This window comes from Anomaloglossus baeobatrachus, chromosome 7 (genome assembly GCF_048569485.1).
Source record: "Anomaloglossus baeobatrachus isolate aAnoBae1 chromosome 7, aAnoBae1.hap1, whole genome shotgun sequence".
NCBI classification, from domain to species: domain Eukaryota; kingdom Metazoa; phylum Chordata; class Amphibia; order Anura; family Aromobatidae; genus Anomaloglossus; species Anomaloglossus baeobatrachus.
Window position 1 is genome coordinate 250,694,117 of NC_134359.1, and position 12,837 is coordinate 250,706,953.

Here is a 12,837-nt window from a genome sequence, read left to right on the forward strand (position 1 = left end):
GAAGAATGGTGAGAACAGTCAAGGACAATCCACAGACCACCTCCAAAGACCTGCAGCATCATCTTGCTGCAGATGGTGTCAATGTGCATCGGTCAACAATACAGCGCACTTTGCTAAAGGAGAAGCTGTATGGGAGAGTGATGTGAAAGAAGCCGTTTCTGCAAGTACGCCACAAACAGTCGCCTGAGGTATGCAAAAGCACATTTGGACAAGCCAGTTACATTTTGGAAGAAGGTCCTGTGGATTGATGAAACAAAGATTGAGCTGTTTGGTCATACAAAAAGGCGTTATGCATGGAGGCAAAAAAACACGACATTCCAAGAATAGCACTTGCTACCCACAGTAAAATTTGGTGGAGGTTCCATCATGCTTTGGGGCTGTGTGGCCAATGCCGGCACCGGGAATCTTGTTAAAGTTGAGGGTTGCATGGATTCAACTCAGTATCAGCAGATTCTTGACAATAATGTGCAAGAATCAGTGACGAAGTTGAAGTTACGCAGGGGATGGATATTTCAGCAAGACAATGATCCAAAACACATATATTAATGTGCCTCCTGATAGAATAGAAGTTATGTTTGAAGTTGTCCTGACAAGAGCGTATGATCGTGGCCGGCTTCTCATATGAGCGCACGTGGCTTGCTTGGCTTGCATTGCACATATGTCAGCTTTCTTGATAGGCTGTGGAGCGCATAGATAATGTTATTGCCAGCACTTATCCTCTCTTTTGATATCGTGCACAATGCAATCATGGTTCCTTACATCCTGGGGAGCATGTGTACACTATACATTATCTTGACGGAAATAATGTATCATCTATATATGCTCCCCAGGGTGTCAGAAACATCTACTGCACTGTTCAGAAGATCAAAAGTGGAGGATACGTGCTGGCAATATACACTATCTAGAACTCCAGAGACACAGAGGAGCTCATAGACTGTGTATATTGTCAGCACATATCATTCCCTTCTGTTCCTAAAAATTTCTTCTCAGTGTGCCACCATTTTGATCCTGTAGAACAAGGCTCCTGTCTACCTAGGAAGCCCATGGATGCTATATATTGCCAGTGTACCGCCCCTGTGTCAGCAGCCGGGCTGCTCGGATCCAGATCTGCGGTGGCTCGAGGGGCGTCCGGACCCGGGGGTCTCACGGTCACTCGAATAGAAAAGATGGAGTATTTACAGGGGAGTATTGTATGGAATAGTTCGTGACGCCACCCATGGTTTGTGGTAAGGTGGAGTACCACCACTGCGGCTGGGAGTACCCAGTGGCGATGGAGTGGGCAGCCAGGTATTTAACCCCTCCACGGGTAGGGGAATGCCCCGGGACTCGGTGATGGTGACAGGGATGTGCCGTTGGGGAGGTAAGGGTCATTTGCGTACTCACTCAGTCCAAGAACACTGACACCGACAACTGTAGTAAACCAAAGTTCTGGACACCGCTGCCGCTTAGGGGGAGCAAGCCTGGGTCCCGTTGGTGTTGCCTGTTGATCTGTGACCTTTCCCTTGGCACCTTGTTTCTCTCTGGTTGGTCCCTGTAGCCTGAAACTAGTCGGGACCCGCTCCCCAGTATGGCTAACTGAGGGAGCTTGCTTTCAAGGTTCACGCTTGGGATTTCTTGGACCGTATTTGTGGAAAGTCCTATCCCTTTCGTTGCGCTAGTACCCCGATTTTGGAGCGGGTGGAGAGCGGATCTTTAAGGCCAGCGACCGGGGGTCCAGCTCCTACCAGGCCCAGATCAAAGTCTGCTACCTAGTACATCACGGAGCCCAGCTCCTGACCTCCTCTCACTTTTACCTCCAACTTCAACTGAACTACTCCTGACACTCCTGACCTCCCCTTAATCAACCCCCCAAGTGGGTGACCCTATTCACTCAGGCCGTCCACTGGTGTGTCTGGTGGCTGTGGTGCAGAGTGTTCCTAGGATTTTGATTGGGTGGTATTGGCAACACCATTGGTTAGGGACCCGTAACCAAGGAGGAGGTGAATATTGCACAGAAGGGCAGATTGCACAATACCCTGTGACGACCTGATAGGCCAGGGCGTCACACCAGCACTGTACAACTCTTTCGATCTAGTAAATCTGACACCTTTGAGGGCATGTATAGTCTAATTGCGTTTCCCAAAGTGTCAGGATCAATGGCTACTTTGCTTTATAACATGAAAAAAATGTGCTGTCCCTAGGGCAGAGGTCCCCAACCCTTCCAACCTTGAGAGCCACCTTCAGGTTTGAGCGAGGGTCGCAAGACCCATCTAGCTCCTGCCCCCTGACTGTAGTGACACTCATAGACCCCATTAATAGTATAATGACAGCCAAAGCTTTTACACAGAAATGACACCGAGGCAGTATACCAAGATCCACATGTTCCTACCTTACTCCCATTCAGATTTGCTCTTCGTTTGGGGCTACTCACATAATTCATTATCTGGAGTCCTGCTCTTCATAGCCGTTTTTAATACCTGGTGCTACTACACTATGCTGTAAGAAGCCGCGAGCCACACATCACTTGCCCATGAGCCACATGTGGCTCCCAAACCATAGGTGGGGACCCCAGCCCTTCTGTATCAGGAGCCCTGTTCTAAGAGATAAAAACGGGAACGCGCCTCGAAGTAGGAAACTAGGTAAGAACAGCCTGGAAACGGTCTGTTCACCCACCCACCGGCAGTCCTGTAAAAATTACGGGAATATTCTGTTGACTGACGGCCTGTAAAAACACAGATTTGTGGTAGGAAAATGCATACTATCCTTTTGTAGTGCATATAACTCACATGTAGGCTGTGTTTTTGTCAACTATGTTTGTGGGAAAATCCCTTTTAACAGTATACTTCACTATTCTGAAGGCCTCCATTCACATTACGCTAAAGTCATTGGGATCCGTAGACGGTGTAATGGGGATTCGCAACTCTTCCCAGACAGATATTAGGCAGAGAAGAATCGGTGCATTGAAATATCAGCAACCGAGCCTTTTTATTTTCCCTTTTAGTTATTTATTTATTTAATTAGATGGCACGATGGCTCAGTGGTTGTTTTCCCTGAAGATAAGCCACCACCAGGGGAGTCTGGCAGCCTCTTGCTCCTAGAGAAGACAGGTCATGAATTTTCTTGTGTAAGGGGATGTTGGGTGTGATAGCGGTCTCCTGAATGTCTTAAAGGGAACCTGTCACTATATTTTGCCTTCTAAACTAAAACTAGCACTTTAAGTATCACCTGTGCTCCATTCTATAAAGGTGCACATTATTTCCTGATCCTCCCTGTAGACCGCAAAAATACCTTTATAAAGTCTCCCGCCCTGTATGTAAATTGTCCGGTCCGTTCTGATGGGCGTCCTAATCTGCGCCTCCTGTCCCTTCTTTCGCCCTCCTCCTGTGCTGATTGACGGGGATGACGCCTTGGATGCCATTCACGTAGTTGGGAAAAATCTTCATATTCCTAGCTTGCGCAGGCATACTTTGCTCTGCCCTGTTGCGGGCAGAGCTGAAAACATAGGTGCGCCTGCGAGAACCTGCAAGTGCGAGATTTTGCCTGGCGATGTGGATGAAGCGGGTGACATCATCCACATCAACGGACAAAATCTCATGCCTGCGCAGAGAACTCGCTAGGAACTGCGCAAACTGGGAATATGGAGGTTTTGCCCGCCTACGTGGATGATGTCCAAGGTGTCATCCATGTCACACAGCACAGGAGGAGGGCAAAAGAAGGGACAGGAGGCACAGATTAGGATGCCCATCGGACCGGACCAGACAATTTACATACATGGCGGGAGATTTTATAAAGGTATTTGTGGGGTCTACAGGGGTGGTCAGGGGGTAACGTGCACCTCTTATAGAATGCAGCACAGGGGCTGCTTAAGGTGCTAATTTTAGTTTAGAAGATCAAAATCTGGTGACTGGTTCCCTTTTAAGACCGGAATGGGGAAAGTCAATAGACGGTCAAATGTGAGTAAATACAACTTTACCGCCATATTTACAGACAGTCTTGAATGCAGGTGAAAAATCCCTTCATTTGCGCATTCTGTAGCATAATTGTAGCTCTTGACTGTTATCCCATAGCTGACTTTTCAAGCTTTCTGACCCCATTGAAGATAGGCTGGATCACAAGAACCTGAAGAATGGTGATGGTCCAGTATTGCCATAGGAGACGTTTTTATGAGGCCTTGTGGTTCCAGAAGTTAATCAATCCTTCCATAATGACATACAGTAGGCGCTGTTTACCCCCACGTAAAATACCTTAATTTTATTCACATATACAAAAAATCCAGGTTATAAAAACCAAGCTCCTGGCTTCCCAATCTCTTGCTCAACCATGGGTTTCGCCTCTTGACTTCTTCCAGGGCAAGCTAAGCATGCACGGTACAAACTGCTGAGATTTTAATTCAGGACATGGAAACCAGATGCATCCGATGATGGTCACGGGAGTGTTGTTTCTGTAATTTGCCTCCAGCTATATAACAGATCTGTATTTCATCTGAATTGTTTCGCTCTCCATAGAACATAGAAATATAACTCAAAAACGCAGCCGTCAATTGAGTTCTATACAATAATCCTGAAACGGCTGTCTGTAGTCGAGTTTCTGGTGTGGCATTTATCTCTGGTCATGCTGCAGGCCTTGTTAAAGCAACAGACATTGACTTACTGTCACGTCCCCACCGGAGTCCGCTCCTGCGACTTCTGCTCCGATCGCCAGACGACGCCATGTTCCCACCATGGATAGTGCTGGTGATGGGAGAGGAGTCGGTGCACGAGATTCTGCGGAGCACAGGCTCCGCTCAACCACTAGGCTGGGTTTCCCTGGAACCTGCAGTACCACTGGCTGACTGTAGGTGGCGTGTGTCTCCCGGCTGAAGTGGCCAACATTCACGTGCAGCCTATGGGAAGACACCACACCCTTCTTATTCCCCCTCCTGTCACATGACCACTGCCAGTGATAGTTCTGTTCTCCTGGCTCATGTGCTGTTTGTATTGTGATTCCTGTGCGCTGACCTTTGCTTGTTGTTTGACTACCCTCCTGCCTGTCGTTTTTGTACCTTGCTGCCAGTTCCGGATTTGACACCTGCTTTGTCTCCTCACTACGCCCTTGCCTGCCGATTCTGTTCCTGTTTTGCATCTCCTGGATTTTGACCTTGCCTGACGACCACGGACTACAGTCTACCACAGGTAGCGATCTCTGAGGCTCTGTGTAATTCCAAATCCCTGTAAAGGGGTTAAAGGGTTGCAGAGTTCTTGGGGTCCTGCTTTGTGAGTGGCTTTTCTCTAGATTCCCCTTACAGCCAGTCTGAGTCTGTGGCTCCTATCAGGCATTACACTTTCTGGGTAGTTAGTACTTTTAAAGGGAATCCGTCAGCAGGTTTTTTCTATGTAAGCTGAAGCTAGCATGCTGCAAGGGTTAACACAGAAAATTCAGTAATGCCTGTGTTGTCACAGTCCGATCTGCTCTTTATTTGCGATTTGTTTAAGCAGAAGGACTAGAGTTGAGCAAGTACATTACTATTCGTACTCGCTATACACCTAACGAAAAGTGTCTACTACTCGCGTATTCATTCCGAATAGCATGTGCAATACATGTCAATGGGGAAAACTTGCAATATAACGAGTAACCCGAATGCCACACTATTTGCTACTCGCACGAATACTGCGGAATTCGGATTACTCGTTACTTTGCAAGTTTTTCCCCATTGACTTGCATTGCACACGCTATTCAGAATGAATATGGAGTATTAGACAGTACTCGTTGTGAGTATAGCGAGTACGAATAGTTAGGTACTCGCTCAACTCTAAGCAGGACCCATTTCAAGGCTCGTTAAAGCATCAGATATTGACTTACTGGGTAGCTAGCTAGTACTTTTAAAGGGGATCTGTCAGCAGGTTTTTTGCTAAGTAAGCTGAAGCCAGCATGCTACAAGGGTTAACACAGAAAATTCAGTAATGCCTGTTTTGTCACAGTCCGATCTGTTGTTTATTTACTATTTGTTTAAACAGCATGATCAGTGCCCAGACTACAAAGTTACTCACATGACAGTCCAACACACCCTATCCTCTGACACCTCACAGACAATGTACAATCTCTATACAGAGCCTGGTGTGAGCAGGGGCAGCTGTCTCAGCTCTGCTACATGGCTATAACTAAAAGCTCTGATTGTGTCAGAATGGCTGCAGCCAGTAATCTAAGTGATACATCGTTGGATTCAGGATCTCTTTGTCAATATCATGCTGCTCTGAGATGAGATAGCAAAAACCTGCTGACAGGTTCCCTTTTTAATATAGTTTTCCCTATTTCAGGAGTTACGTTACACACTTTTCCCTTTTGCTAACATTTTTTGACATGCCCTATAACATCGTAGGCACAATAGGAACTAGGACAGAGCTGTAATATAGTTGTATGCATGAAACATTTTGTACCGTTTTGTTGAGAGGAAGCCTAATAAAACACTGTGCCTGGATGTAATGTAAGCAAATATCCGTGACTTGATTTAAAGCCCTGGTTTGTACGAACAAGACAAAGATTAATGGAATTCATTCAAATTCTGCGCGTTGCATACATAGAATTATCTTGGGAGCCCCATACAAGTAATGTCAGTGGGTGGACAAGAAGCATGATTGCTTTTGGTTAACTCAACAATGCGTATTATTGACTCTTCATTGGCCTATCTTCACCTGTATGCACTGATTTTAGTTCCTTTTTTCTTTTTAATTTTTCCTATTTCGGTCAATTGCAGAAATCGCTTTGTATTTGTTTCGCATAATTATCTATGAAAGAATCTGTCATATTTTTTTTTTTTTTCCCATCACATTCCTGTTGCATTATGTTACACTGCCTTGAAAAAGTATTCATACTCTGTAAACTTTTCCACATTTTTTTTCATGTTTATACCCACAAACTTAAAGGGGTTGTTCATTACTTGGACAACCCTTTATACGCCCCTGTAAAATTAAATAAGCTTATACTCCCCTCCAGCCGCGGTTACAGCGATGTCTGAAGTATCATTCCCAGGGCCCATGTAACATTGCTATGGCACACAAGCCCCGCAACCAATTATCGCCGACTTCCTTCTCCCCAACTTAGGACATTTGAGCAGGAAGCCAGCACTGCGCTCACATCCTGCTCAAATGTCTGAAGGAGGAGAGATCAAGGCCGGATGCTGATTGGCCGTGGGGCCTGCATGTCATAACAATCAGCTCCGGCTTCCTTCTCCCCGCCTTAGGACATTTGAGCAGGAAGCCAGTGCTGCGCTCACATCCTGCTGAAATGTCTGAAGGTGGAGAGACCAAGGCCGGGTGCTGATTGTTATGACACGCAGGCACCAAGGCCAATCAGCACCCGGCCTTGGTCTCTCCGCCTTCAGACATTTCAGCAGGATGTGAGCGCAGCACTGGCTTTCTGCTCAAATGTCCTAAGGCGGGGAGAAGGAAGCCGGTGCTGATTGGCCTTGGTGTCTGCGTGTCATAACAATCAGCACCGGCTTCCTTCTCCCCGCCTTAAGACATTTGACCAGGAAGCCAGTGCTGCGCTCACATCCTGCTCAAATGTTCTAAGGCGGGGAGGCAGATGCTGGGCGCTGATTGGTCACGGGGCTCGCTTGTCATAACAATGTCATGTGGACCCTTGGAATGCAACTTCAGACATCACTGGAACGGGAGGGGAGTATAGGCTTATTTTTTATTTTTTTTTTTACGCAGGCGAACAAGGGGAATGAGTAGGGGTGTCCAAGTAGTGGACATCCACTTTTAAATGGATTTTATTGCAATTGTATGCGATTTACCAACACAAAGTAGCAAGCATTTGTGAAGAGTAAATGATACATGGGATTTTAAAAATATGAATCTGAAACCTGTGTTGTGCATTTGTATTCAGCCCCCGAAATTCAATGTTTTGTACGACTAACTTTCACTGCAATTACTGCTGCAAGTCTTTTGGGGTATGTCCTACCAGCATTGCACATCTAGAGGCTGAATTTTCTTTCCTATTGTTCCTTGCAAACTATCTCTAGCTCAGTGAGGTTGGATGGATGGAGATGTCTGTGAACAACAACTTTCAACTCTTGTCAGAGATGCTCAATGGGATTTAAGTCTGGATTGTGACTGGGCTATTCACACACACATATGAATATGTTTTGACCTAAACTATTCCATATTCCATTGTAGCTCTGACAGTATATTTAGGGTTGCTGTCCTGCTGGTAGCCTCTAACAGGTTTCCTCCAGGATTGTCTTGCACTTGGCACCATTTGTCTTCCCATTAACTCTAACCAGCTTCCCTCTCTCTGCTGAAGAAAAGCATCCCCACAGCATGATGCTGCCACCACCATGTTTGACGGTGGGGATTGTGTTTTTAGGGTGATGTGCAGTATTAGTTTTCTGCCATACATAGCAATTTCCATTCAGCCCAGAAAGTTATACTTTAGTCTCCTCTGACCAGAGCACTTTCTTCCATATGCCAGCTGTGTCCCCTAAATGGTACGTATCACTATGGAACTAGCAGCTACCTAACGTGGTTCCAGATGGCAATTTAACCAAGGTACAGCACGCTGTCATCTCCTACCAATAGGATAGGGATCAATTTATTGAGAGGCGTCCAACCACTGGGACCCCAGGGATCCTGAGAACAGGGAGTACAGCACTTGACTTTCTCAAAAAATGGAGGGAATTAGAAAAAAAATAATAATAAAATATCCCCGTGGATTTCCTTATCTATTAAACAACAAACTGTTCAATTTTCCAACATCTCCAAAACTTCTTACAGGTGATTTTTTTTTTTTTTGCTTTTTTTTTTTTAACTATTTATGATTTAATTTACTAGTGTTTTTATTTTGATAGGTATTGTCATAGCTGTGTGCGGTATCACCTTGCTCTGTGTCCTATGTGGACTTGTGCTTCTGTCGTTTGGGGTGTCCGGAGTCCTAAGTGTCTGTTACTTGGCAGTGTCTAGTATTATAAACTACATGCACACATCCAGGTAAGCACATGTATTAAATAATATGGTATTTGTGCTGCATATTTAAACTACTGTGAACACCTCAATGTACCTCCCGAGTTTGAAGGTTAGGACAAAGGGACACCTACTGCCATCTTTATTATACCCAATGCCACTTCTCTAACCTCACCACAGCACTTTATATGTGCCCACACAGAAATATTACTTCTAATGAGGATCATTATTGTTCCCACACAGTACAATTGTATGTCTCTCAGAGGTCTCGCCACACAGAGTAAGATGCCCATTAAGGTCCTCCACACAGTATAATACCCCTACAGTCCCACACTCACAATGCCCACAGTTGCCCCCACACACAGTATAATACCCCTACAGTTCCACACTCATAATGCCCACAGTTGCCCCCACACACAGTATAATACCCCTACAGTCCCACACTCATAATGCCCACAGTTGCCCCCACACACAGTATAATACCCCTACAGTCCCACACTCCTAATGCCCACAGTTGCCCCCACACACAGTATAATACCCCTAGAGTCCCACACTCACAATGCCCACAGTTGCCCCCACACACAGTATAATACCCCTACAGTCCCACACTCACAATGCCCACAGTTGCCCCCACACACCGTATAATACCCCTACAGTCCCACACTCACAATGCCCACAGTTGCCCCCACACACAGTATAATACCCCTACAGTCCCACACTCACAATGCCCACAGTTGCCCCCACACACCGTATAATACCCCTACAGTCCCACACTCCTAATGCCCACAGTTGCCCCCACACACAGTATAATACCCCTAGAGTCCCACACTCATAATGCCCACAGTTGCCCCCACGCACAGTATAATACCCCTACAGGCCCACACTCCTAATGCCCACAGTTGCCCCCACACACAGTATAATACCCCTACAGTCCCACACTCCTAATGCCCACAGTTGCCCCCACACACAGTATAATACCCCTAGAGTCCCACACTCATAATGCCCACAGTTGCCCCCACACACAGTATAATACCCCTACAGTCCCACACTCATAATGCCCACAGTTGCCCCCACACACAGTATAATACCCCTACAATCCCACACTCATAATGCCCACAGTTGCCCCCACACACAGTATAATACCCCTACAGTCCCACACTCATAATGCCCACAGTTTCCCCTTCAGTCCCACACTCATAATGCCCACAGTTGCCCCCACACACAGTAGAATACCCCTACAGTCCCACACTCATAATGCCCACAGTTGCCCCCAGACACAGTATAATACCCCTACAGTCCCACACTCATAATGCCCACAGTTGCCCCCACACACAGTATAATACCCCTACAGTCCCACACTCATAATGCCCACAGTTGCCCCCAGACACAGTATAATACCCCTACAGTCCCACACTCTCATAATGCCCACAGTTGCCCCCACACACAGTAGAATACCCCTACAGTCCCACACTCATAATGCCCACAGTTGCCCCCACACACAGTATAATACCCCTACAGTCCCACACTCACAATGCCCACAGTTGCCCCCACACACAGTATAATACCCCTACAGTCCCACACTCATAATGCCCACAGTTGCCCCCACACACAGTATAATACCCCTACAGTCCCACACTCACAATGCCCACAGTTGCCCCCACACACAGTATAATACCCCTACAGTCCCACACTCATAATGCCCACAGTTTCCCCCACACACAGTATAATACCCCTACAGTCCCACACTCATAATGCCCACAGTTGCCCCCACACACAGTATAATACCCCTACAGTCCCACACTCATAATGCCCACAGCTTCCCCTTCAGTCCCACACTCATAATGCCCACAGTTGCCCCCACACACAGTAGAATACCCCTACAGTCCCACACTCATAATGCCCACAGTTGCCCCCAGACACAGTAGAATACCCCTACAGTCCCACACTCATAATGCCCACAGTTGCCCCCAGACACAGTATAATACCACTACAGTCCCACACTCATAATGCCCACAGTTGCCCCCACACACAGTATAATACCCCTACAGTCCCACACTCATAATGCCCACAGTTGCCCACAGACACAGTATAATACCCCTACAGTCCCACACTCTCATAATGCCCACAGTTGCCACCACACACAGTAGAATACCCCTACAGTCCCACACTCATAATGCCCACAGTTGCCCCCACACACAGTATAATACCCCTACAGTCCCACACTCACAATGCCCACAGTTGCCCCCACACACAGTATAATACCCCTACAGTCCCACACTCATAATGCCCACAGTTGCCCCCACACACAGTATAATACCCCTACAGTCCCACACTCACAATGCCCACAGTTGCCCCCACACACAGTATAATACCCCTACAGTCCCACACTCATAATGCCCACAGTTGCCCCCACACACAGTATAATACCCCTACAGTCCCACACTCATAATGCCCACAGTTGCCCCCACACACAGTATAATACCCCTACAGTCCCACACTCATAATGCCCACAGTTTCCCCTTCAGTCCCACACTCATAATGCCCACAGTTGCCCCCACACACAGTAGAATACCCCTACAGTCCCACACTCATAATGCCCACAGTTGCCCCCAGACACAGTATAATACCCCTACAGTCCCACACTCATAATGCCCACAGTTGCCCCCACACACAGTATAATACCCCTACAGTCCCACACTCTCATAATGCCCACAGTTGCCACCACACACAGTAGAATACCCCTACAGTCCCACACTCCTAATGCCCACAGTTGCCCCCACACACAGTATAATACCCCTAGAGTCCCACACTCATAATGCCCACAGTTGCCCCCACGCACAGTATAATACCCCTACAGGCCCACACTCCTAATGCCCACAGTTGCCCCCACACACAGTATAATACCCCTACAGTCCCACACTCATAATGCCCACAGTTGCCCCCACACACAGTATAATACCCCTACAATCCCACACTCATAATGCCCACAGTTGCCCCCACACACAGTATAATACCCCTACAGTCCCACACTCATAATGCCCACAGTTTCCCCTTCAGTCCCACACTCATAATGCCCACAGTTGCCCCCACACACAGTAGAATACCCCTACAGTCCCACACTCATAATGCCCACAGTTGCCCCCAGACACAGTATAATACCCCTACAGTCCCACACTCATAATGCCCACAGTTGCCCCCACACACAGTATAATACCCCTACAGTCCCACACTCACAATGCCCACAGTTGCCCCCACACACAGTATAATACCCCTACAGTCCCACACTCATAATGCCCACAGTTGCCCCCACACACAGTATAATACCCCTACAGTCCCACACTCACAATGCCCACAGTTGCCCCCACACACAGTATAATACCCCTACAGTCCCACACTCATAATGCCCACAGTTGCCCCCACACACAGTATAATACCCCTACAGTCCCACACTCATAATGCCCACAGTTGCCCCCACACACAGTATAATACCCCTACAGTCCCACACTCATAATGCCCACAGTTTCCCCTTCAGTCCCACACTCATAATGCCCACAGTTGCCCCCACACACAGTAGAATACCCCTACAGTCCCACACTCATAATGCCCACAGTTGCCCCCAGACACAGTATAATACCCCTACAGTCCCACACTCATAATGCCCACAGTTGCCCCCAGACACAGTATAATACCCCTACAGTCCCACACTCTCATAATGCCCACAGTTGCCACCACACACAGTAGAATACCCCTACAGTCCCACACTCATAATGCCCACAGTTGCCCCCACACACAGTAGAATACCCCTACAGTCCCACACTCATAATGCCCACAGTTGCCCCCACGCACAGTATAATGCCCCATACAGTCCCACACTCATAATGCCCACAGTTGCCCCCACGCACAGTATAATGCCCCTAAA

General features: G+C 47.3%; 1 protein-coding gene across 1 annotated transcript in view; it reads left to right on the forward strand.

The window, feature by feature from the left end:
- The window catches only part of LDAF1 (lipid droplet assembly factor 1), a 96,915-nt gene that overhangs the window by 50,138 nt on the left and 33,940 nt on the right, over positions 1 to 12,837 (forward strand). Inside the window, exon 4 of the mRNA XM_075319159.1 lies at positions 8,807 to 8,945. Coding sequence (XP_075175274.1) covers positions 8,807 to 8,945 — 139 coding nt within the window. The remainder of the gene's footprint in view (positions 1 to 8,806; positions 8,946 to 12,837) is intronic.